Source organism: Alternaria hordeiaustralica (assembly GCF_023758085.1).
Source record: "Alternaria hordeiaustralica strain BMP 2776 chromosome Unknown scaffold_49, whole genome shotgun sequence".
Classification (NCBI taxonomy): domain Eukaryota; kingdom Fungi; phylum Ascomycota; class Dothideomycetes; order Pleosporales; family Pleosporaceae; genus Alternaria; species Alternaria hordeiaustralica.
Window position 1 is genome coordinate 93188 of NW_026056821.1, and position 24388 is coordinate 117575.

The following is a 24388-nucleotide window of genomic DNA, read 5'->3' on the forward strand; positions in this document are numbered from 1 at the left end:
GCATCTCCGCCCCTCCTGACATTCCACCTGCCTGACACTCCACCTGGACCTCTGACTAACTTTCCAGATCGAGGCTGGCACCACTACCCGCCATGGCACCAATGACGGTCGAAGAGCTGCAGCAACATCCCGAATTCAACCACACCATCTGGGACCTCAAACCAGAAAAGAAAGGCAAGGCCGTTGTGGCCAAAGACCGTGGCGGTCCCCTTAACATCGCTTACGAGGTCCACGGCCATGGCGACAGACACCTCGTGGTAAGTCGCCCCACTTTCGGTATTAATATCTGCTCCAACATGATGCGCTGCATATCACGCCAAAGAAAGCTTGTTCTTGACCGGGATGCATTTGTAATGTTCTGATTCTACCAATCCACGGGTACCGGCACCCTGTCACCGTTTCGTTTCAGTCACAATGACCGTCTCAACTCGTCTGCGTCGTGTCTCAGGTTGTCCAACTCGCACACTTATACATTTCACTCTATAGCCGCTTCCGGCATCTTCCGTATACACCGTTATCGTGAAGACTCAACGACTGACGCCATGTAGTGGGTCATGGGCCTTGGTGGCATGAAGTACGCCTGGCAGCGCCAGACGAAGGACTTTGCCCACAACAAAGGCGACCAGTATTCGTCGCTGGTGACTGACAACCGGGGAATCGGCGACTCTGACAAACCCACGTCGAGATACTCCACCTCTGCCATGGCTCAGGACCTGGTCGAAGTGCTCGACCACATCGGCTGGACCGGCAAGCGTGAACTGCACGTCATTGGCATAAGCATGGGTGGGATGATAGCTCAGGAGATTGTAAGTCGACCACATTCTCTCCGTCATGATCTTCGACTCGGAAGCTACACGTTCCGTTATCGAACACAAATCCTCGACATGTAGTCGCCAGAAACATTCCTCAGGACTTCTGACACCCAGCATCATCCTGTAATCTCATCGGCGCTTTCATCTTCCGCTCCGCTCGATTGACCCCGCCCCCACGTGTTCGATAGTAGAGCACATATGATCTCCGGTCGTGTATGTCGATCGTGGGGGATGCGGCGAAATTGCCTATTGCGGACAATATTCATGCTTTCGAAATGCTTTCTCGCTAACAAACATCTAGGCTATGTTAATACCGGAGCGGATATGCACACTGTCGCTAGTATCAACAGCCGCACAACTGTTCCGAACAACCGTACGTGGCACTATATCACACACCTTTCATCTACTCACACCCCCAGGGCTTCCTCGAAAACCTCATCAATCGCGCGAACCTCTTCATCCCGAAGTCCCTTGACGCCCAAATCGAGGGCGTGAAAAAGAACCTCTACACGCAGGAGTGGCTCGACTCGCCAGACACGCTCGAACCCGTCGTCCAAGCCTTCCCTACAAACGGCGACCGCTTCGCCGCCAACGAACTCTGGAAAAGGCAGCACCCAGAGTACTTTGGCAAGGCGGGTTTCATGCTACAAGCCATTGCCGCGGGGTGGCATCATAAGAGCCCCGAGCAACTCCAACAGATCGCCACGACGGTTGGCAAGAACAGGATCATGGTTGTTCATGGAACGAAAGATCGCATGCTGACGTTTCCGCTGGGCGTTGTGCTGTGGCGTGGATTGGAGAAGGGCGAGGGTGTGACGGGTAAAGAGAACTGGTTAGGTGTCGAAGAGGAGGACGATGTTTGGCAAGAAGGTGAGATTGAGAAGCATTTTATCAAGGGCCAGGGGCATGTGCTGCCTGCGGAGATGAGGGAAGAGTTTAACGGATGGATTGAAGGGCTTGTTGAAAGGGGGATTAGGCTGAATCAAGAGGAGGGTTTGTAGAGCACTGCACAGCTACTGTTGTTGCATTATCTCTTGTCACAGTAAATATGCATATAACCGTCTTCCGCCCTGCAATTGTCTCGTGGAATAAGTGAATCAAGTTACCAATTCCTGCGAAAGAATCGGCATTGCGACCCACAAATAATCGGCAACACCATATAAAACAATATAAAACATACTCGAACGACATGTGATCTATTACGTCGCATGCCGGACATCCCGACCAGGACCTCGGCACATGAATGGCTGGGCGGGGTACGACGACATCACCACTCGGCATCACCACTGCGTTGTATCTTTTCCATCAAAATTACAGTTTGGAAGCGCATACAACAACAGAATTGCTATAATATAATCAAACAGACATGGCGCCACCGACGAACTACCCACCGGTGGTCTTGTTCGGCTATGACTGTGAGCACATCCCCATCAATCACATACTCCACACAAACTGACCACGGTACAGCAAGTCCATTCACGAACAAAGTCCGTTTAGCCCTCCGCATCAAACAAATCCCCTTCTGTAAGCCATCACCCTTTCCCCAATCACCATCCCCCCACTAACCCATCACTAACCCATCACTAACCCCACCCAACCTTAGCATACATCCCCGTCCCCTCCATGCTCCCCCGCCCCCTCATAACCTCAACATTCGGCCTGCAGTACCGCCGCATCCCCATCCTAGCAATCGGACGACACATCTACTGCGACACCTCGCTCATCATCGAAGCTTTGGAGTACTTTTTCCCTGCAGATCAGGGTTGGGGTACTGTGTATCCGGAAGCGCAGGGTTTGGGGGTGGGAGAGTGGGCGTATCGGGCGATGGCGAGGGGGTTTGCGGGATTTTGGACGGATGTAAGTTGTGATTTTGTGGGTTTGCTTTGACGAGGGAATAGGGAGGGGAAGGGAAGGGGAAGGGAAGGGGAAAGGGAAGGTGTGGTAAATCGGTGCTGACGAGAGCAGAAACCCCTCTTCCGCACGACCACAGGTTTTATACCGCCATCAGTTTGGTCCTCGGATTTCGGTAAAGACCGCGCCCAACTAATCGGCCACCCCATCCAGCCCGAGAAGCTCCAAGCCAAGATCCCAGACAACCTTTCGCTTCTGGACATGCACCTCTCGATGCTGGAACCGATGTTTACGTCTGGAACGTGGGCGATGCCGACGCAGACGCCGTCTTTGGCAGATTTGAGTTTGTATTATCAATTACGGTGGGGTATGGATATTGGGGCTGGGAGGGGGATTGGGGATCTGAGTGGGGGTGGAGCGAAGGATACGGATGGGGAGGAGGATGTTGTGGGGCTGGTGTTTAATGGGGAGAGGTATCCGGGGTTGATGAGGTGGTTCGGGGCGTTTGAGCGATATATTGATGGGCTGCCTGATACGCAAGTAACAGTGAAGGAAGGCGATATGCGGTGGAAGGAGGCGCTGAGACGGACGCCTTTGCTAGGCGACGGAGAGCTGCTGGTTCCTACGGCGGTTGCGCCGCATGAGGTGCTTGATACGCGGAGAGGGATGGTACCGGGGGCGAGTGTGAGTGTTGTACCAGATGACACTGGGCGCGGTAACCCTACGAAGGGCACGTTGGCCAAGATTGGAAGCGAAGAGATTGTCATCAAGCCGCATGAGAAGGCCGAGTTGGATGTAAGAATCCATTTTCCGCGCCTGGGGTTTATTGTGAAGGTTGCGAAAGAGAGTAAGATGTAGATAATAGACCTCTGTCCTCCATTCTAGTGTCGGGTCTATCGCCGTCTAAGGCCGAAAGAAAAGCCTACGACGAAGCAGATCACTACTATCGCCAAGAACAAGAATAGGCAACAGCCGCGTCTTGACGAAGGACGCCCCGCCTCAATATAGAGACCCCAACCTGTAACATCGCTTCCTGGAATGGCTTTGAGTTGTCCAGGGAGTCTCCGTTTCGGCAGCTGGTCAAGGACTGTTCTTTGACCAGCTGCAATAGCATCAGGATCTAGAAGGTCTTGTTTCAACATGTTGAAACCAAGGATTGGCATCAGTCGCCGGTTTCGAGATCTCGGAGCTGGGTTGCAAATGTATTCCTTGTCATTTCCGACCATCTCTTCTGGCGGAAGGCAGATACAATAGAACCCCGAATCTGGATGGTAAAGCCCGTTAGTCAAGACGTTACACGAATCTTGGTGTGTATAGACCACAGGGTCGTTGTTGTAATCGAGCGAGAACTGGTGAATTGTCAGTCCCAAGTAAGACGATATCTCTCCTGGAAGCCTACCTTGGCCAAAGTGAAACTTCTGATATCTGTGAGGGTCACCCGATGTTGGTTGGCCAAAAGTCGCTTTCGAAGGTGCTGGAATAGTTGACGATCGTCGTTGATGTGTTGCAGATCCTCCTGCGTCAATTTCAACTTCCCTTGAGCGTTCACACAGACCAGCAAGCGAAGGGGCTCCCCTTCTCGACCTTCGAATCCACGTTCAAACGAGGCCGTAGTATGAACTGGGCGGGGTACACCGGAACGAGTCTGCAACTCGCACTCTCCCCGTTCGGCCTCCAAGTCTGTCATTTTCCCATCTCCACCCTGCCGACTTGATGTGCGCAGTATCTGTGCGAAGATCCGAGGCGTCTTCTTCGTGGGAGTCTTGTATCGTGCTTGCAGCTCTCGTTCGAGCTCCTTTACAGCGCCATGGTCTATGTCAACGTACTTGTCGAACATGCGCTTACCACGCTGATGTGGATGTTAGCGTATCTCAGCAAGAACCGCGAAACAGACTTACGGATGTCCAATACACGGGGACTTCCTTTCTAGGCGCTGTGGGTTCGGCTCTACTTTTGTCTGGTTGCAATGCAGCCACGTTGCCTTCCAAGAGCTGTGATGATTCGGAAGCATTTGGAGTTTCTTGAAGAATTGGTATTACGTGGTCTTCTATGTCGAACGAAGCGTAGTCTCGGACGTCGACATTCGCAATATCACTGTTGACACCCCTGAGCCCCCGCGTAAAGTCTCGATTTCGAGTGATGAAGAGGATCGACCCGTTGGGCGATATTGGAAGGAAATTGGAGAGTCGCTCCACGGATGAAATCGGATCCGCTGTTGCATGATTTCGCGATATGCGTGAGACGAAGAAAGTGTCGGCATCTTCAGCATTGTCAACCACCATTGTCCATTGCCCATTGCCCATTTGCGACATCGCATAGCCAACTATACACGATTGGACATATGTCGACAGAAGGGTCGTTCCAGTGATTGATCTTCGCCGCTGCGGCGATTGCATTGAAACCTTCTCTGAAACTTGCGCGCGTCTCTGCATTGATCCAAAAAACCCATTTCGTGGGGGTCTGAAATCGTACTCGATAGGCGTATTCGATAGCGAGTCGTGTCTTCCTAATAGCCATATCAGTACCCTGTCACTACTAATAAACGGAGAAACGTACCCAACGCCCGCGGGTCCAATCAGGGACGCCCAGCCACCGTTCTGAGAGCATATCTGATACACCTTCTCCAAGCAATCGCCATGATGGAATTCGGTTTCGCGCCGAAAAGGAACCGTCCATCGACGTGCCCCAGGTAGATCGATTGGCACTTTATCGTGCAGCGAGCGCTCGGCTTCGTTGCGCAACCGGGTCAAGGCCCTCCCAAACCCCTCGCCGTATATTAGCGGCATGTAGACGTCACACAAACCCAATAGAGAATATGCTGAATCCTCTTCTCTTTTCGTCTGACGTCCCTCAATCCATGATATGCGCTCGTCGATGCTAAACTCTTCTAGTGAACCGCTCTGGAGTGCCAGAACAGGTATCCGGGTTCGAAGATGGAGAGCCTGTAGCAGTGTGACTTTGTCGCCCAGTGATTTGCCCGTTCTCGAGAAGAATTCGACAACTCTCGGCGCAAGCATCTCTTGCAGTGTCCAACCGCGCTGGAACCATCTACTGCTGTGGAATATTTGCACCCATTGTTCCTCGGATATGTCTGCGACAGGCACATCGATTTCCACGTCAGAAAGAAGAACATAGCACTTCTCAGCCTGCTGGTACCACTTGTACATGGAGTTGATGGCTTCCGTTAACTCGGCACTACTGCTCTTGTCAATGCAGCATGTGTCCACCCAAAAGAAATTTAGTTTGTCGCTAGTAGCGCGTTCGGAACAGAAGACTAGCTTGCTGTACCCAGGGATGCGTTTGGCTCGCTCGTCTCTCATATCTGAAAATGTGACTTCATCTTCGTTCGAACCCCAGGTGTGCGATAGGATTGCGTAGGGCGGGACTTCTTCCTTGAACCGTTCAACAAGGCTGAAGCCGACAGAGTCGGACGAACGTTGTAGAAGGCGCATTGCGTTAATCTGGTAAGGTCTTGGCAGCTTGATACCGATAGAGTCAACTTTTTGCGTACGTATAGAGAAGTGAGCTGTTTATGCAATACTGCCATCTGTAGGGATAGACTGGGAGCGACTGAACGCACTAACAACGTTGGGAGCAGGGCGGAGCATGATCATTTCGCTGCGGTCAGACGGCCCCGATTGTGGCGCTGTAGGGATGCCTGAAAGCCACTCCCGCTCATTTTAGACATGCTTCCCTTTGTGGCGTTAGGCTCTCAGCACAAGGCTATGCCCTGGATGATTTACTGTGAACAACGTTATAGGGGTATCTTAGATCTAAAAAAAATTAAGTCTTAAATAGGTAATAGCCCTCTACTAGGTGTCTTAAAAGTTATAATTAAAGTTTAACACGTACTCTATCTGCAGGTGTGCGCAAGGGCGCGCTAAGCCTTTTTAGCTTAGCCGCTAACACCCTAGTAGGTAGCTTATCTCGAAAAAATCGCTATATAGGCAACACAAATACCCTATTATTCCTCTTAAAATTTGGATGAGGTGGGCGATACAATGCCCTGGATAGCCATGGAGTAGCAATGTCAATCGATGTATAGTCTTCGAACAGCGCAACGCATTGCCTTCCTGGAAGCGAAGGTGACCTGTTGGCCTGGGACGAAGTTGATGACGAGACGATCCGAGCTGGTATAAAAAGGAAGTACCAGCGGCGCGTGTTGATGAGTGGTGAGCACGCGCTCAGTTCGACATACTTTGGCCCCCACCCCGCATTTACCCGCAGGCTGCGGATCTTACTTAGCGTTCTCTGGTCTGGTCGCCGACCTGCCATGCTCATCTATTCGAGGCAAGCCAAATTGTCAGACACTTGGAATATTGCTAGAGTACTGGATGTTGTAGTGTAGCCATTGGCCTGACACACTCCGCGAAGCCATCATAGCCTGTGAGTCGCTCCTAGCGTTATCCGTTGCCACCAGTAAAGCCTCTGAGAGCCTTCGGGCCCTCTGAAAGCGGGAGTATGTCAGCCTTAAGTGGTAAAGGACGCCATTTGAAGACCCAAGGCTGTGACGCGCGTGCAGCGTCTTCGCGTTGCCATCTCGGTGCTGCAAGGCTGCACGATACAAAGCTGTGCTCCGACGATCGCGCAATCAGTGGTGCCAGTTCCGGCGTGTATCGAAGCAGCCGTGAAGTGGCAACGTCAATCGATGCAGAGTCTTCGGCCGGCGCGAAGCATTGTATTTCTGCGACGCGTTATCTTCCCAAAAGCGATGATGACTTGTTGACGCGAGACGGGGCTGATGGCGATGCTGTTCGCGCAGTTATGGAAAGAAAGCACCAGCGGCGGGTATCCACGCAACGCACGGATCCACCCCACTTTAATCCGTAAGCTGCAGATCCTACCTAGTACCCAGGTAACCCCATTTGGTGAGAATAGGTTAACCTGCAAAGTCAAATTCAGCACCGGCTACAATGGACGCAGTAGTGATGATAGGTCATTTCATGCAAAGCGCGATGTTGATAAACCTGTTACCGCTGGCATCCATACATGTGCACTTCGTCGTGAATATTTCGAAGTGAAGCACAGTGTAGTTCAATTTGACGTTACTTGACATAGAAAACAGCGCGTAGCAATCACGCAATAACAATACCTTGATCTTGTCCGTCAATCATGTCGAAGGCTCCACGGAATTCAGCAGCAGACCGAGCAATCGCTATCTCTTCGCCATGCTCGGCATAGAAACCTGCAGCGGCGTATCGTTGACTAGGAGAGTTATGAGAGCGCACGACGCCAAGTGCTAAACCGGGCTGACTCGGCCTTGGCTTTATAGCCTTACCAGCCTCCCAATCTTCGTCTTTAACCTCGAATGCAACAAAATCCCCTTCGCTGTGAGACTCTTTCACGTAGGCTGAACTGAGAAAAGCAATGTCGGCAGCCAGTGGATTGAACCACCCAACAAGTCTTTTGCCACACCGAGCTGCCATGACAACGCCGCTGATACCGTCTCCACCTAATGCCATGCTCATGTAGGGGTGCACGGTCCATTTAACATTTGGCTCAGGCGGATGGGTGATAGTGGTAGGATTATTGTTCTCACCAGGGGGTGCCCAACGTATCCCTCCGCCTTCACTTGCCATCAGGTCACCATCAGCACTCTCGGCATTGAGGTCGACAATGGGAAGGTCGACTATGGCAATCCTCGATATCTCCTTTGGGTCGTCTGTAGTGCGGACAAGGGGCAGTGCCAGCACTGAGATGGGTCCAAGAACTCCGACAAGGCGGGGAAGCTTGGAGGTTGTGTCAAAGATCTTGCGGCGGCCGTTGTACATTGCTGAGAGCACGTATAGCATATGTGCTCGACTGACTCTACCGTCTCTCCGCCAACATCGACCTAGCTGAGTGCACATAGCTAGAAAGGTCGTGCTGTTCGCGCCCCATATCCCGTGAAAGAAGGCCTTGGCTTCGACCAGTCGAAAAGAAATAAGCTGCGTCAGAAGCTCATAGTAGAAACCAAACACGAACGCCTGATACCTGAAGTATACAGGCTTGTGTAGCTCATCCGATGTCACCTCTACGCTGTCGACTCGAAGCAGGTACTCTTGTGCAACGTGGCTGTGGAGCCATTGCGAGTTCTCTGGCGTCTCTCCTTGCAGGACCCACTCCAAAGCACTGTATATGTACTCGGTATCTGCGGGAAGACCTTGGTCGGCTAGCATACCGATGTGCGGGCCATATCTTTTACTGACGTGTGCACTATCAGATACCTGAAGCGTGTAATAGACCTCTTCAGTGGGTCCATATGGTCCATTCGCTGCTCCGACTAATGTCATAGCACCAGCGGCAGATTTTCCGCGCTGCCAGGAACCACTCATCATGTCTTCCAACGTCCGACCGACTCCAAGTGCGTCAATCATCGATTCAGGTCTGTCGCGAGGCCACGAGATCTGGAGAGGTCTGGAATTTAGCCCCCTTGGAACCGACTTCGTGCTAAAGCCGGGCATTCCAAAGGGTTGTCCTTCTTGGCGATATGCGACGCATGCTTGTCCCTCGTGGGTTGGATTACCATCCGTGCAGAGGTCGAGGTTGGCCTTCTTGAAAGCTTCGGCCATTGAAAAAGTAATCGGGGACATCGCATCGAAGACTGCAAGGTCCCCGCTGAGGAGCCACAGAAGCATTTTTTGCGTGTCTTCCATCTCTGCTTCGTTCAGCTGAGGGATGGCACCTGCTGAGAGCTGACTGGCTGAGTCATTCGACAAAGTCTTGCGCATCTCCTGTTTGATCGCGAAAGCTATCTCCCTAGCACATCCGAACGACCTCCAAGACTCTATGTTCTTTCTGATAGTTACTCTCAGTGCAGGTGTAATGTCATCGTCGCGGTCCAATATTTCGACGAAGACGTCAATGAGTAGCTCCTGGATCTCACTTGATGGCAGGCATTCATCCAACGCGGAAGTTATTGCAACCATGACCCACGTGAAGCTGTCAACATCGTCGCGAGCGCTCGCCTTCTTTTTTCGATGTTTGGCGTCGCGCACAGACGATTCGGCTCGCGAGCTTTGCACGATCTTGCCCTTTATCTTCACGCCTTGGTGAACAAAGTCCATCATTGGCCATCTCTTCTCCATCTCAGGTGCATTCGCAAGTCCACGCCTTTTGAGCACCGCTTCTCGATCTTCATCAAGAACATCAAAGAGGTCGTCGTCATTGTGTCCGGCACGAACGAAATTGCCGAGTTTCTTGCCTTGATCGTACAACAAGGCTACATCAGAGATTGACAAGCCTAGTTGGAGAAGGCCGCTAGCGCCTGCAACAATAGAGACGGCCATTATTTGATGCGCGGAGGAGATTGCCTAGACAGGATTGGGGTTCCAAATATACAACAAAAGACACCAAGGCATCCGAAGGTTCAAAGTATGCTCACAAGTGAGCGTAGGGAATTCGAGCAGAAGGTAGCGGTGGAGGTGGGGTTGACTATCGACCTAGAAACCTTTCGCTTTATGTGACCGATGGACCGAACAGCTGGTGCGTGGCCATTGGAAGAAATTCGAAAGCCACGAACGCACCATTGTAATGCCTCTTGCAGTGTTGTGGTCTAGTCATTCGCCTGACCGTCACTGGGAGGGGTATGACGGCCTGCGACTCGTTCTCAGTATTACCCGTTGATATTAGCGCTTGAGCTAGCCTTAAACCGAGCCTCGAACAGGATTAGCGCGTCAATGCATGATCACGTGGACAATCTTGGAAGAACCTTGGAAGCCACTGTTTGACGCGGCTATCCCATAATGCACGCCGTGCTCCCCAAGACTGTCGTGATTAGAATAATTTCTGATGAAGATGCAGACCTCAGTGCGATGCGCATAATAGATAAAGTTGTGTCAACAAGACTAAGCATTCTCAGGTACATGCTGCATCAAGCTACACTCGGCCGTGAGCTTTTGGGATGGAAAGATGCTTTTGCTGTGGTATCGAAATCATGTCCGTAATCTACCATAAGTGAGACGCCAAACTCCATGACTATGTCGGAAGATCGTTTAATGACTGTCGAAATCGTACTGTCACATCGTGGAAGATACCAAACGTATCCCAACAAAGACCTACTCGTCAACATCCATAGCCTCAACACCACCTCCAACCTTCCTCTTCAACATCTTCTTCGTCTTGGTCTTTTGCTTGGGCAGCTCCTCCTCAAGCTCACTGAGCTCGCTCTCCTCAGCCTCAAGCTCCTTCCTCCGAGCCGCGACCTTCTCCTTGACCTTCTGCACATCAACCTCCATCTCCTCCTGCTCAACCTCCTCCTTGGCGAACCTCTCGCTCGGCGGCAGCAAGTGCTGGTTCTCCTCAACCAGCTTCCTGTCTTCCTCACGCTGCCTCTGCTTGTTGCCACGCATGCGCGCCTTGTAGAATGCGCGCTCTCTCCTCTGCCTGATCTCGGATACACGGCCCATGGCCTTGAGGGTGGTCTGGATGAGGTCGCGGTTGTATCGCACGGGCACGTTGCGGCGCTGGGCGAAGGTCAGGGTCGAGTCGACGGTCATTTCCTTGTTGTGCGCGCGGCGGAAGGATTTGGTCCAGGCCAGCTTGCGGGGGTTGCGCTTCATTTTGAAGTTCTTGTGGCATTTGCTCTTGCAGAAGCGGAAGGCCTTTGCATCGTTGCGCACTGGTGAGTCAGCAAGGATTTCTTTGAGGTGTGATTATTTATGCATACCAAAGGTTATACCCTTGGACGGGTATACCGGCGAAGAGCAGAAGTAGCAAGTCTCGATTCTCATCTTATCGTCGTGGCGCAAATGCGATCGCGCTCGTCCTTATCGTGGGTAGGTATGCGCTTTTCCGCGTCCAGTAATCGTCAGCACGGGCTGAGATCGGGATATATGAAGATCGACCACGCTTCACTTAGTTGGCGGTGGTGAGGCGGGTGTCGTGTAAAGGTGTGGAGGTTGAGGTTCGAGAAGTTCGCCGGCTCGAAATTTTGGGTGGCCCGTGCGTGCTAACCCACCTGCCATTCTGGCCCGCCAATTGCGATGCTTGTCGACCGAGGCACCTCCGCAAATTTCCTTCTGACCACCTCGCCGCCGCCATCCACCTAAGCATATCCAACTGACGTATCCTCCCGCCTAACTCACATCGCGACTTCACACTACCCGATACCGGAACACCGAAACCGCATAGTTGAGCCCAGATAGTCCGACGAGATGTCTGCCTGGGTCTGGATCTTGGGCGCCGGTGCCACTGCTTTCTTCGTATGGCCTCCAATCTCCTGAGTCACGCCTCTATGTTGACTGGATCGGCAACTGCTATAGTATCACAATACACTAGGAACATGTACTGACGCCTATGAATAGGGTCGCGCAGCACTCGTGGCATTACGGAGATCAGGTGGTGGAGCTGGAGCATTAGGACGTGGATACTACAAAGGCGGCTTCGAGCCCAAGATGACACGGAGAGAGGCTGCTCTCATATTAGAGATGCCGTAGGCCCACCGCATATATCACCCTCTACGACGAGCCTCATGAACTAACGAATCTCAGCGAACGCGGCATCACGAAAGAACTATTACGAAAGAAGCACCGATCGCTTATGCTCCTCAACCACCCCGATCGCGGCGGTAGCCCATACCTTGCGACCAAGGTTAACGAAGCGAAAGAACTACTCGAGAAGGAGGTCAAGGGATAATTTGATGGGCAAGAGGTGGATGATGTGTATACCAAGACTTTGTACTATATCACGGCATGATTCTCAGCATCAGCATGGCGTTGGACTGAATATGATTAGCGATTTACGACTCTCAATATGGTTCTATTCTCTCATGTTATATGGACTCGGTGAACTCCAAGCTTAGTGACCGTGACAGACAGGTGTACCACTCTACACCTCCCTACAATCGTGATCAGGCGCGAGTCTGCTATTGTCTTGTGCACCAAGCACGTCATGTTCGAGCATTCGCCATTAAAAGTCAACCTTGTTGTCCAGCCGCACTATGCACAAAGCATTGTCATAGGATAGTCGTACAGCGCAAGCTTCAACCCGCCAGAAACGTCAGGCTTTTCCTCACCCACATATGCAGAAAGCCTTTCAAAGTGCATAGAACATGGCCATTTTTCGCTCATCCTTGGCCATTTTGATAAGTCTGCAGGCGCGCGTACAGAGACTAAGATAGTTCCGGCCTGTAAAGGCAGCGGGCGTCAACTATTACCTTGCCTCATCGAATTGTCACCGGGCGGCTGTGGGTCCCCTTACTATTACTTCAAAGGCATACATCTCTGCCATGTTCCATGCAGGAATGTCTCAATCCAGCCTAGTTCGTAGGGAAAAGCCCGTCCTAAAAGTTCAGCCTGGTGCCATGGAAGAGGGGTATAAGATTGTCGCTCAGCCTTCCGACGTCGTCCTTTCTTTCTATCGACAATACAGCAACCAGTCAGCGAACTCGAAGAACGCAGAAAACCATACTGACTACGATCACCACCTAGTCAATCAAGTACTAAACGCCCATCATGTCCGGCAACGAGGATGACTACAAACAGCATCAGCAGAACTGGGAGGCCAAGCGAGACGAAGGCTATACTGATAAGGACGAGTGGATGACGAATGAGCAAGCCAACAATGAAGAGATGGTTGCTGAAATGGAAGCGTAAGCCTCCAACCCTCTCAACTACCACGACATCCTCTGATGAGCCACCACCATCCGCCTCTGCTATAAAACTACCTAGTAGACCACAACGCTTCCACGAGAACCGAGGCTGACAGCAAAGTAGCGAACGCAGGGGTCGCGAAGAGGCGCGCGATGAATACGGCGACGACGCTGACGAGGGACATGACGACCGCATCGAGAAACTCAAAGACACGGAGCAAACGGTGCGAAACAGGATTGCGTATCTGCAAGGTGAATACACATATGATCACGAGCAAGAATCGGAATCTAGGCCAGAAGTGGGATCTGGGGATGAGCAAGAACAAGAGCCTGCGGTAGAGGAATCGTCGGATATGGAACTTGATTCGGATAGTGATTAGGATGAGAGGTACTTCGAGTTGATAAACCTACCTTATCCAAGAAAAAGGCTGAACAGGTTTGCAGACTACATCAATTCACAAGCTTACAAGAAAGGTGACCTAATGTCAACGTAGTCTCTAGGGTTTCAAGCGTTTTCCTAGATTGGCATGAATAACTCATTCACGGTACCTTCTCGCATGCGAATCGCATATAATGAGGAAGCCGGGGGTAGCTCGTCATGTGATTGAGTGTTGGAGAATGTGAAGAAGTCTTGATACTTGGGCCAAATTTCGCAAGCACTCATGATAGTCTGCCTTGGCAATGCAACTAAGCAAGCACTGGTGTGGTTTGATAGTATATACAAAGCGCAAAGGAACACCTCAATCATTACCCTTACACCCATTCGTCCATCCACCCGCCGCCTTGACAATCTTGTTATTCGCCCAACACCTTGCACGTACCCAAATGGGCGTACTAAACGTCGCATACCACTCGTGCCCATCATGATCAGCCGGATTGTCAAAGTACTCGAACTTCCAAAAGGTTGTACCAAGGCCATAGCAGCCATTCATGTTAGGCCGAAGAGTATCTTTTCCGTAATCCCAGGTCGAGAAGCCAGCACCCTCGACCTTGTAGCGTCCGTGAGTTCCCTTATACCAGCCCTCGCAGCGGCCATATGGCGCTTTTGGCGGCGGCCAGGGGCGGTTACTGCGGCGGGGGTTGAGCTCGTACTTGTAGTCTCCGCCGCTGCGAATGTATCTGCCACCACCCTTCCAGTTCATGGGGTTGTCGGATGTGTCGCATGAGTTCATGATCTTCTTCATTGAGTCCACGCACTCGTCCTTGTCGAATCCCGAAACACCATTGCTGAGGGTGACGACGTAGTCGTGCTGTTCTGGTGTCCCTTCGTCGTAGGTCTTGGAGTAACTCCAGTTGATCTTGTTTTTGTCGTGCTTGTCTTGGACTTCCTTGCAGAACCCCTCGTAGTTCTCATTGGTGCGGTTGCCACTGACGTAGAATTTGCTACCTGTCTTGGAGAAACATGTGAATTCGTCTTTGACGGCGGTGCAGGCGGGTGAGTCGACGCCCAGAACGATGGCGCGCAGGTCCATGAGTTCTGAGAGAGCGAAGGAGGCTATGGTCAGGTGGCCGGCTTCGTTGGGATGGAACTGCAAATGTCAGTCAAGGAACCTTGGCATAGTTGTGACTAGATGCAGCTGGTACTTACGTTACGGCCAATCGTGTCGGGCATGCCCATGCCAAAGGTCATATCAAACCCACCATCCCCAGGGCAGCCTGGTGGTGAGGGAGCACGGGCGTCAAGCTTGTGCCTGACGGCACCACGTGGATCAGGTGACTTGTAAAGGATGGAATCGTAGAGTGTACGTTCAAGGTTTCGATCGCGAGCCTCCATCATAGCTTTGATGCGATTTACCTGGCGTTTCTCCGAGTTGGAGAGCCTCGTCGAGTTCAGTATCTCCTCAACATCCATGTCGCGCTTGCGTAGCTCCGACCGCTCAAAATCATTTTGCCATTCATCCCAAGGGTGCGTGTCGGGCTTGATGAAGTGCATGTTCGGTTGCTTTGGATCTGGATAGTCGCCATTGCTACTCGGCGAGCACATCCGGGCGTCCACCTCATTCGAGACCCAGTAATCCCAATCAGCGTAGCCAACCTTGTACTTGATCTTATCACTCTTGGCGGCTTTGTCAACGGCGTCGCGAATCGCTTGGTTGATGTCAAGCACCAGCTGATTGAAGACGTGGCGACGTTCGATAGTGAGAGCTCGGTACGAAGAACCCAATGGGAGGAACCAGAAGAAGTCCCACGACTGGCGATCGCAGTTGTCTTCCTGTGTGTCGAAGAATTGAGCATAGCTGTTCACGACGACGATGCCGTCCTCGTTCATCTTCTCGTTGAGGGCTTCCAGAATCTGAAAGATGTTGTCGGTGATGATGTTTTTGGCATTTTCCTGTGCCTTTGCGATGACGGTCTCGCAGGCGGATGTTTTGCCGTAGGGCAGCATGATGCAATCTGCAATCATCTTGGCGAGACAAAGGTCGTTTCCACCAGAGGTGAAAGTGACGAAATCGAGCTTGCCCTCTAGGGCCTGCGCCTGCTGGTAGATTTGTTCAGAACGATCACCGCTGCAGGCGAGGTATTGGAAGCCGCCGTCCTTTTCGATGTGCGCACCAAACTGTGCCTCTATGACCTTGGGGTATGCCATGTCATATCTGGAACACTTCCAGTTGTCTCGAACCTCTTCCAGCCCACTCGGCACTCTGATAGCTACCTCGTCCGCGGTGATCCTGTGGCCGAGAGGTCTTCCAGCACCGATGCCTGCTGTGTAGCTATCGCCGATGGCTGCCCAGCGTTTGATCCACTCCATACTGCTTGGATCATCATCCCGCTTGCGAAGAGTGGGCGGTGTCGGCGAGGAGGATAAGTTGACAGATGAGGCAGCTTCTGAACGTTGATATAGTCTTCCACTTCTGGCATGTCTTCCATGGTGTGCGTGGTGTGGAACGTAGCCATTCGTCGAGCTGATCAGGACCGAGAGGCCCAATATTAACTTGATAATCATGTCGATTGGTGTTGCCAGACTAAACGAGAGACATGAGTGAAGAATGAGCGTGAGGCGTAGGGCGAATGACCAACGTTGCGAGCGTGTGAGCTAGGCTCATAGACTATGGACAAGCAAGGGAAGCTTCGGAAGAGACGGGAGAAGAACTAGCCAAAGGCGGTTGATGATCAGGCGTCCGGATGTCGAGATGTCCCTTCGCCGCCTCAACGCAGCATCACAATTGTCAGCCAAGACCGGAATATAGATATCGTCAATGAATTCCCCCCGGTAGTCTGCAGGGTGACAGTTCGGTTGTGAGAACTAGATGAACGTTCCCGTCTGATATGGGGGCGAAAAGCCTAAGTCGGATGAGGCAGGCAACATTGTATGTACGCGATGCTACCCAAGACAAAGTGTCTTTGGTGGAGACCTACCCAGGTACCATCAGCGTATCGGCCTGACAATGGTAGAATCCCATCCAGGTACGTACGAATCCACCACTCACGGGCCAGCTCATTTGCGTTCACAACCTAGGCGCATGCTGCAGGGCGTACCTGCATCAACGAGATAGTGTCGGAGGTCGCTGATAGAGGTTAAAACGATGGAGGTGCTCGGCGGCTAAATGCAGGGCGGAATTTAGTGGCGTCCCGGCTCGGCAGGGTCCTCGCGTTGACCCACCTTGACAAACTCAACCTCATCCTTCGTTCATCTTGGCACATACATCGCGCCGGAGCTGACACTCCAGCAAGTGAGTTTCTTATTGATTTCGCCTTGCTCGCCTACAAACCTGGCGGCATGTTTGCCAGGCCGCCCCTGATGCCCGCAGCTGTGAGCCAGGTACAGTACGGGAATTGGCGCTCCGCGCCTCTCGACCATCGTCCGGTCGTGAATGTCTCGTCCCACTCGGTATCATTACGCTCTTCATCAGACTGTCTTTCTCGCTGGGGAAATTGATTGCGCTTTTCTTGTTCATTGAAACGTGTTGTATGAACACTCAGTCTACATCATCATGACATCCAGAGGTGTCTCACTCAAGGGCCTGGCCCTCAGTCTGGGCCTCCTCTTGACTGCGGAAGCACTTGATCTGGGCTCTTTCGGCGGACAGGCGGAAGTCAAGCTGCTCATGGAGAACGTTGCTGGCCAGGAAACCACGCCTGAGGCTAGAGAGATGCTTATCAAAGCAAACGAGAAGCCCGACTACACATGCACTGCAACTAAGTCATGTGACCTTGGATGCTGCGGACCTCTGTAAGTCGTCGATATGAACATGTATAATCGGCCATGACGTTAACAATAGTCATTAGCGATGACACCGGCACCGGTGCCTGTGGCTTTGGTCCCGTCTTCTGCGGCGACAAATGCACCAGCGATTGCAATCGTAAATCTGAATGCGATCCTGGCACCTGGGGTCTCCAGTATGCGAACCTCACCACTTGTCCACTCAACGTGTGCTGTAGCGAGCATGGCTTCTGTGGCACGACGGTTGACTTCTGCGGCCCTAACCCTGTGCCGCATCCTCAGTGCGACCTCTCGCAGCGGAGTGCCGACGCGCGTACCATCGGCTACTACGAGGGCTGGAATTTCCAGCGCCCTTGTGGTAACATGGAGCCTGAAGACATCCCCTTGGGTCACTGGACGCACATCAACTTTGCCTTTGCTCTCATCAACCCCAAAACGTTCCACATCGAGGACATGGATCCAGGTACCGGATCACGATACGGTCGTGTCGCGGCCCTCAAGGAGAGGCAGCCTAACCTCAAGATCTGGATTGCTGTTGGAGGCTGGGCTATGAACGATCCGGGCCCGTACCGGACCGCCTTCTCCGACATGGCCGCCAGCGAAGCAAACCAAGACAAGTTCTTCGATTCACTGTTGACTTTCTTGAGGCGATATAACCTAGATGGCGTTGATCTCGACTGGGAGTAGTAAGTAACAAACCCTCATCATTTCTGGCTACGCTGACACACGCGCTTTAGTCCTGTGGCTGAGGATCGAGGCGGCATACCCGAAGACTTCGACAACTACGTCAATCTTCTGCGGAGGCTTCGCGAGCGCTTGAACTCATCAGGCCGGGAATACGGCATCAGCCTGACTCTTGTGAGTAGCAACCAGTCCCTGCTATACTTTTTCTTGTTTCGTCGCGACTGACCCCACTAGCCTGCCTCTTACTGGTATCTCCGCGGCTTCAATCTCCAAGGAATGGAGCCATATCTCGACTGGTTCAACATGATGACGTACGACATCCACGGTGTCTGGGACGCCAGCATCGACAGTCTCGGCCCTATTGCCCAGGCTCATACAAACTTGACCGAAATCAAGATGGGTCTCGAGCTCCTGTGGCGCAACAGCATCAACCCAGAGCGTGTCGTGTTGGGTCTCGGGTTCTATGGTCGCAGCTTCACGATGAAGGACCCTGGATGCATGACGGCTGGTTGTGAGTTTAGCGATGGCGCTAACGGCGGCGCATGCACGGGCACGCCCGGCGTGCTGTCGGCGGCGGAAATCAACGAGGTCATCGCCAATGGCGCCACTGTCACCCACGATGAAGAGGCGGCTGTCAAGATTGTCACTTGGGACTCGAACCAGTGGGTGTCATTTGACGACACTCAAACGTTGGGAACAAAAGTTGATTTTGCTCATCAGCACTGCTTAGGAGGGTAAGTGCGACGATCGTGTTCTTGATGCATCGCAAATCTGTGACCATTCGCTAACGAGGATGCAGAACCATGGTCTGGGCTATAGATCTCGACGATGGCACGCTTACAAAAGCTCTTGGCGAAAACATCGAGAGACTGCCGATGCCCACGTACAAACCAAGACAAATCTATGAATGCGGTGCAAGGCCTGAGTTGTAGCTAGCAACCCGAGCATGTTCGCACAACAATCTTGGATCCTTTCGTTATGAGTGACCTTCATAGCCATGAATTAACCGCAATCGCAAGTTATCTTCTGGTCAATGGCAAAAATACTTGCCCGTCCACGTGAAGTTCGTGACCAGTGCACGGCCTGTGGGGGGATTATTGCCTCTATTTATTCCCTTGACAAGATCAACCCCCAGTTTCAGGTGGTGTTCACACGAGTATGACGACATGTATATGATTGTAACTAAGAGTACCCAGTAATTATAACGAAATTCTATCTTCATGATCCATGAACGGACCTGGCTGGTACTTGCACACGCGCTACTCATCCACATGTACCGTCTTTGGTGTCGCCGGCGCGAGAAAATTCTCCACTGCTCCTAGCATCCTTGAGTCTGTTATGGAATTCGCTTGATCCTGAATTATGCGGCACCTCCAGGGTGGAAGGCGCGGGATCGCCGTAGAGCGCGACTATACGGTCGACATCCATGTTGCTGGGGCGGTGACGAATCGGGATGATTTGGTTCGGCATGGAGTCTTTCTTGTATTTCATGATGACACGTCGATTCGCGCCATTATCGCCACCACCAGCTTGAGAAGGATACAACATGATCGAATCTGGGTCAAACTGCGCGTCTATAACCATGTTCGCAGTGTTGCTAATGGGAAGCCAATCAGCAGCACTAAAACCGTATTTGCTGGCAACGCCACGCAAGACACAAAGGTTGTTGTACTCTCCCTGCAAGATATCTCGCTTTCTCACGTCCACTTCCGTATCAATCAGGACCTGTACTGATTTGTGAATCTTGTAATGGTCTTCGAGGTTTCCACAATTGAAGTCGTCGGTCTCGAAGTACTTTTTCCCGGTCATTGGAACGCTCCAAGAGGGCCCGGTAATGCTGCTCTGTTCCCAGTAATACGGATTTTGGTGCTCGTGCGCAAGGCCCCAGGCGTGACCTAACTCATGGGCAATATTGGCGGGGGTGTTTTCTTGACCGACACCTTCCTTGTCAGAAAGGTGCATGGTTGGCCCACGGACGGCTGTCGTGGGGTTGTCCGCGATCTCCTGTGCGTCGACCACGGGAATGCCCAGCGTCGTGGAAAACCTGCCGTAGTCGTTGTAATGGATGTGCAACACGGAGTCGCGCTTGTCTTCAGACTTGCATTCTGCATCCGAGACTTCCTCGTACTTGAAGCCATGTCTATTGAGCTGAGCCCACAGTTCTATGGCCGACCTGAAGAGGCCCTCGAGCTTATCGTGACCCTGCGAGTTTTCGAAGCAGTATCTGATCGTCTTTTTTGGCCAGATGCGGGGTAATTCTGCTTGACCTGGCCGGCTCTCGATGGAAAAAGCGCGCTTGCTGAGTGACGAAGTCACGTTGATGGTTTCGATGACTGAGTAGTCAGGGCGAGGGTTTGTACGTTTGTTGGGTGCTTTGGCCTCCCAAAACCTACTGCCACCAAAAACCCCTTCGGCGCTAGCGAGCAAAAAGATGATAATGGGAAAAAGATGCATGTCGAAAGAGTGTGTTGGTGAACGAGTGTATGAGTGAATGAGCTAACGAGTGACTTCCACTCGAGACGGCGAATTGGTGATATCCAAAAACCAAGCAGCGATAACAAGTATTCAAAGATTAATTGCGCCGAGTGAACAGCACACAACTTACCTGGACTCAAGCCCCATCCGACCCTGGTCTCGGCCTTGCGCAAGGCTGCCTACGCAGGTAGATGCTCATCTCTATTGTGACCTTTCGCTTACAGTCTCTTTCGATAGTATGCGCCAATAAATTTTGCCGGTGTGCAGTTCCCGCCCTGATGGTCATCCAGTCAGCATAAGATGTTAGCTTCAATCATACGTCCCCACTTGTCCCGGTCGTGGTAATCGAAAAAGGCAGGTCCCGACCCCTATCAATTATGCCCTGCTTGCATCCCATATGAGCTACGCTTGGCAGAATCCTGAGGCTAAGGCATGCAATGTAACGTGGTGAAGAAAGAGGATGATAAAACTTTGTCCGTGGCGGCACGGCGGGTTCCTGCAGGTGAGCTTAGCCGCCTTAGCCCCACTAAGAATCTGCGCCGATAGCCTAAACCTGTGAGGTGCACCATCAAGCACTACGACATGCGGCTACGAAGCGAGCATCATCGCCGCTCTACCTGAAAGACCCTGCCCAGACATACATCCTTGCATCAGTCAGACAACTGGAATGATGAACGGCTGGCCTTAACAAACTCGGCATGTACCCAATGGGTATTCTAGTATCGCACTCTGGTTTTCGAGCCGCTAGACATCCCCTCACACCTGGGCTTCAGGGTGTGTTCATTCGTTTCCGTACATGCATAGCAGAACCAGAGCATTTCGGAATCCTCTTGCGTCAAGCTCCAGTCTTCGAGCACTGGTTGTACACACTGGTCTCTCGACTACTTCAATAGCCAGCCGCTCGCCTAGCTGCTGTGTCAAGTTCGACCATGCGTTTACTGAGCCAACAAACGCGTTGCCTGGCTGCGGGCCTACTTCTCACAGTCGTCGGTGCCCAAGACTCCAGTCCTACAGGTCCAGTACACCCGGGCCAGCCCGAGAACTGCAACGGATGGCATACCGTGGTCAAGGACGAGAATTGTCAAATCGTGTCTCAAGCCTACGGTATATCCACGGAGCAGTTCCTTGAGTGGAACCCCGCGGTTTCCTCCGACTGTCGCGACAACTTTTGGCTCGACTCGGCCTACTGTGTGAGTGTCGGAAAGACCAGTACCAGACCCACCATATCCTCGCGTCCTACATCCACGTTCACTTCTGGTTCCAAATCATCTTCCTCCGGAATCACTTCTCAGACGGCCACCACGTCAACCCCTGCGACGACGAGCACTTCGTACAACTCGACTTATTCTGTCTTGCACCCCGTCACCTCATGGAACGTGTCGGCTACCAGTACCAACAATGCATGGCCACCTACCAAGACGCTCGCAGGGCAGACGGAAATTTGCAACTCATGGTACCGCGTTATGCCCGGCGATACATGTCAGCGAACGGTAGACAAGTTCGGTCTGAGATCCATCGACGAGTTTGTGAGCTGGAATCCCACGACCAAGGACGATTGTGAGATGCTTCTCGCCGATTACTGGGTCTGTGTTGGCGTTCAAAGACAAACAGGTAACACGGATCTGATATGGGAGACCGCCCAGCAAGACTTCACCGCGCCTCCTGAGCCGACCGATTACACGCCTGTTACACTACCCACAGCCGATTCGAGTTTCGCACCAGTCCCATCGCATGGCCCTATGCCCTCGAGCTGCAAAGTGTTCCATCAGGCGAAAGCCGACCAAAATTGCAATGACATTGTGAAGTTGTACGGCTACTTCTCGCAACAGCAGTTCTTGTCGTGGAACCCAGCTCTCGATGGCAATTGCCTAGGTCTTTGGCTCGACACTTGGTACTGTGTTGGCGCATACGCGGATGCTGATCTCCCACTGCCCGCACATCAGACGGCCAAACCGACGGAGGGCAAAATACCTCTGGGATACCCCAACGACTGCACGCGATGGTATCAGACAACCTTCGACGACACGTGCGACCTTATCGCGCTTATGTTCGGTAGCTTCAGCGAGGCCGACTTCGTGAAGTGGAATCCCTCCGTTTTCGGAGATTGCGCCGGCATCGTTTCAGATGCATGGTACTGCATAGGTCGCCCGGGCACGCCGACTACGCGAACTCCAGGCGCGCCTTCGCCGACGCAAATGACAGAGACCATACAACCGACTGCGACGCAGCCGACAACCACTACAACAAAGCCAACTGAGCCTGTGCAGACACCTTCTCCTGTCCGCGAAGGCATGGCGGACAATTGTGTGAGCTTTCACCTCCAGCAGCCAGACGAGTTCTGCTACGCGATGGCGACTGGCGCCGGCATCTCTTTGGCGTAAGTGCTTTCCGCGTCCAACCACTTTCCACGGTTCCTTCTCTTGGCCTTAGCTCTATCATCTCGAAGCTCATACTGACAATATCATATAGCCAATTTTACGAGTGGAATCCCGCCGTGGGCAACGACTGCCAGAACCTGTGGCCTGATTACTACTACTGCGTTGGGGTATGATCTATTTGATGGCAGTGCAGATCTAGGTGCAGAACGTGCCGCCTTGGCGCTGTCAAGATGTTATCAAGATAGCTGCCAACAAGTGTAAATTTGCTTACATGCGGTGATGGTGTCTTGCGGTGTGGTGTTGGCCCAGATTGTGGATGGTGGATCCAGACTGGCGGCAAATGGTCTTGGCAAACACGCTAGATAGATTAGACCCGTGGACCTCTCGGGCTGGAGACGGTCCAAACCCCGAATGAGAGGAGCAGTCTTTTCCATGGATGGATGCGCCCCGCTAACGATGTGAAGCCCCTTGCATTGTACATCGGATCACTATGGGTAAGATGCCGTTCCTTGGCGGTTGACGCAGGGGTGATTAACGAGAACGGAGGCGCAATCGGCGGCCGCCTTCTTCATCATGCCAGTGCGTCGCCGCACACATGTCGTGTGCCACACACGTTCGGGCAGACGGTAGCTATCTATGTATGAGCTCACTGCCTATTGCCTGATCTCTTCTCTGTCCATCAAGGCCATCCTCCTGTCGCATCCCCAACCATGTCCAGGCTCAGCGCATGGCTGAAGAAGTACCTGCGCATCGAATCGAGCCCCAAACCGCCGTCCCCGGACGAGCCTCCCTTTCTACCTTCTTCGCGACGACCGATTACACCGACTTCGATCGACACACCAGCATGCCTCTTCTTCCAGCTGCCGTACGACATCCGAAGCATCATCTTGTCCATGGCCTTCGATAGACGCATGCTCCACATGGATCTTGTAGAGCAAGCAGGCGCATGGCAATGGAGGGGCATCCCTTGTGGACGTAATCACCCATTATGGAAGCCATCTATGCCATGGCATTGGAGAGGCCCGTGGATCGATGAGTGCATAAAGCAGATGGAGGAGGGCCGGCATAGAAGGAGCGACCTAAACGACCCCGCTGTGCGTTCTGGGGTGTATGATATTGGCGTTATGGGGTTTCTGCTGTCTTGCAGGCAGGCGTACATGGAAGGTGTTGAGTTCTTGTATTCCGCCAACTGCATAAGCATCCAGAGCGAGCCCTTGCTTCTACATCTTCCAAGACTGATTGCGCATAATCGATTGGCATCGATCACTTCTCTGGAACTGACGGTTGAGGCACATCGTATTGAGAAAGATGATGGCACACCCTTCTTCAATATGGACCACCTAGAGCCCATTCTCCATAATATCGTCAAATACTGCCCCAGTCTCCGCAAATTCTATATGTCCCTGCTCGTTTACTGGGACCGACATCGCCACGATTTACTCACTGGTCCAGCCTT

General features: G+C 52.4%; 10 protein-coding genes across 10 annotated transcripts; 5 read left to right on the forward strand and 5 right to left on the reverse strand.

Annotated features, from left to right (window-relative positions):
* Positions 1–92: 92 nt before the first annotated feature.
* On the forward strand, positions 93–1813 carry J4E84_010909 (uncharacterized protein; the record flags this gene model as incomplete). The annotated part of the gene is made up of 4 exons (XM_049393464.1): positions 93–257; positions 549–806; positions 1114–1185; positions 1232–1813. The coding sequence occupies 4 exons, from the start codon at positions 93–95 to the stop codon at positions 1811–1813; spliced, it is 1077 nt and encodes a 358-aa protein (XP_049238833.1).
* Positions 1814–4023: 2210 nt separating this feature from the next.
* Positions 4024–6115, reverse strand: J4E84_010910 (uncharacterized protein; the record flags this gene model as incomplete). Its single annotated transcript, XM_049393465.1, has 4 exons — positions 4024–4512; positions 4562–4769; positions 5220–5858; positions 5952–6115. 4 exons carry the CDS (start codon positions 6113–6115, stop codon positions 4024–4026), a joined length of 1500 nt encoding a protein of 499 aa, XP_049238834.1.
* Positions 6116–7738: 1623 nt separating this feature from the next.
* J4E84_010911 (uncharacterized protein) lies at positions 7739–9931 on the reverse strand (the record flags this gene model as incomplete). The annotated part of the gene is made up of 1 exon (XM_049393466.1): positions 7739–9931. The coding sequence occupies one exon, from the start codon at positions 9929–9931 to the stop codon at positions 7739–7741; it is 2193 nt and encodes a 730-aa protein (XP_049238835.1).
* Positions 9932–10699: 768 nt separating this feature from the next.
* On the reverse strand, positions 10700–11374 carry RLP24 (ATPase-activating ribosome biosynthesis protein; the record flags this gene model as incomplete). Its single annotated transcript, XM_049393467.1, has 2 exons — positions 10700–11262; positions 11311–11374. 2 exons carry the CDS (start codon positions 11372–11374, stop codon positions 10700–10702), a joined length of 627 nt encoding a protein of 208 aa, XP_049238836.1.
* A 423-nt stretch (positions 11375–11797) lies between these two features.
* PAM18 (mitochondrial import inner membrane translocase subunit TIM14) lies at positions 11798–12278 on the forward strand (the record flags this gene model as incomplete). Its single annotated transcript, XM_049393468.1, has 3 exons — positions 11798–11845; positions 11948–12075; positions 12134–12278. 3 exons carry the CDS (start codon positions 11798–11800, stop codon positions 12276–12278), a joined length of 321 nt encoding a protein of 106 aa, XP_049238837.1.
* An 818-nt stretch (positions 12279–13096) lies between these two features.
* Positions 13097–13613, forward strand: J4E84_010914 (uncharacterized protein; the record flags this gene model as incomplete). The annotated part of the gene is made up of 2 exons (XM_049393469.1): positions 13097–13233; positions 13358–13613. The coding sequence occupies 2 exons, from the start codon at positions 13097–13099 to the stop codon at positions 13611–13613; spliced, it is 393 nt and encodes a 130-aa protein (XP_049238838.1).
* Positions 13614–13973: 360 nt separating this feature from the next.
* J4E84_010915 (uncharacterized protein) lies at positions 13974–16177 on the reverse strand (the record flags this gene model as incomplete). The annotated part of the gene is made up of 2 exons (XM_049393470.1): positions 13974–14762; positions 14822–16177. 2 exons carry the CDS (start codon positions 16175–16177, stop codon positions 13974–13976), a joined length of 2145 nt encoding a protein of 714 aa, XP_049238839.1.
* Positions 16178–17165: 988 nt separating this feature from the next.
* On the forward strand, positions 17166–19011 carry J4E84_010916 (uncharacterized protein; the record flags this gene model as incomplete). The annotated part of the gene is made up of 5 exons (XM_049393471.1): positions 17166–17404; positions 17461–18081; positions 18133–18253; positions 18314–18813; positions 18879–19011. The coding sequence occupies 5 exons, from the start codon at positions 17166–17168 to the stop codon at positions 19009–19011; spliced, it is 1614 nt and encodes a 537-aa protein (XP_049238840.1).
* A 331-nt stretch (positions 19012–19342) lies between these two features.
* On the reverse strand, positions 19343–20533 carry J4E84_010917 (uncharacterized protein; the record flags this gene model as incomplete). Its single annotated transcript, XM_049393472.1, has 1 exon — positions 19343–20533. One exon carries the CDS (start codon positions 20531–20533, stop codon positions 19343–19345), a length of 1191 nt encoding a protein of 396 aa, XP_049238841.1.
* A 950-nt stretch (positions 20534–21483) lies between these two features.
* On the forward strand, positions 21484–22935 carry J4E84_010918 (uncharacterized protein; the record flags this gene model as incomplete). Its single annotated transcript, XM_049393473.1, has 1 exon — positions 21484–22935. One exon carries the CDS (start codon positions 21484–21486, stop codon positions 22933–22935), a length of 1452 nt encoding a protein of 483 aa, XP_049238842.1.
* Positions 22936–24388: the final 1453 nt, after the last annotated feature.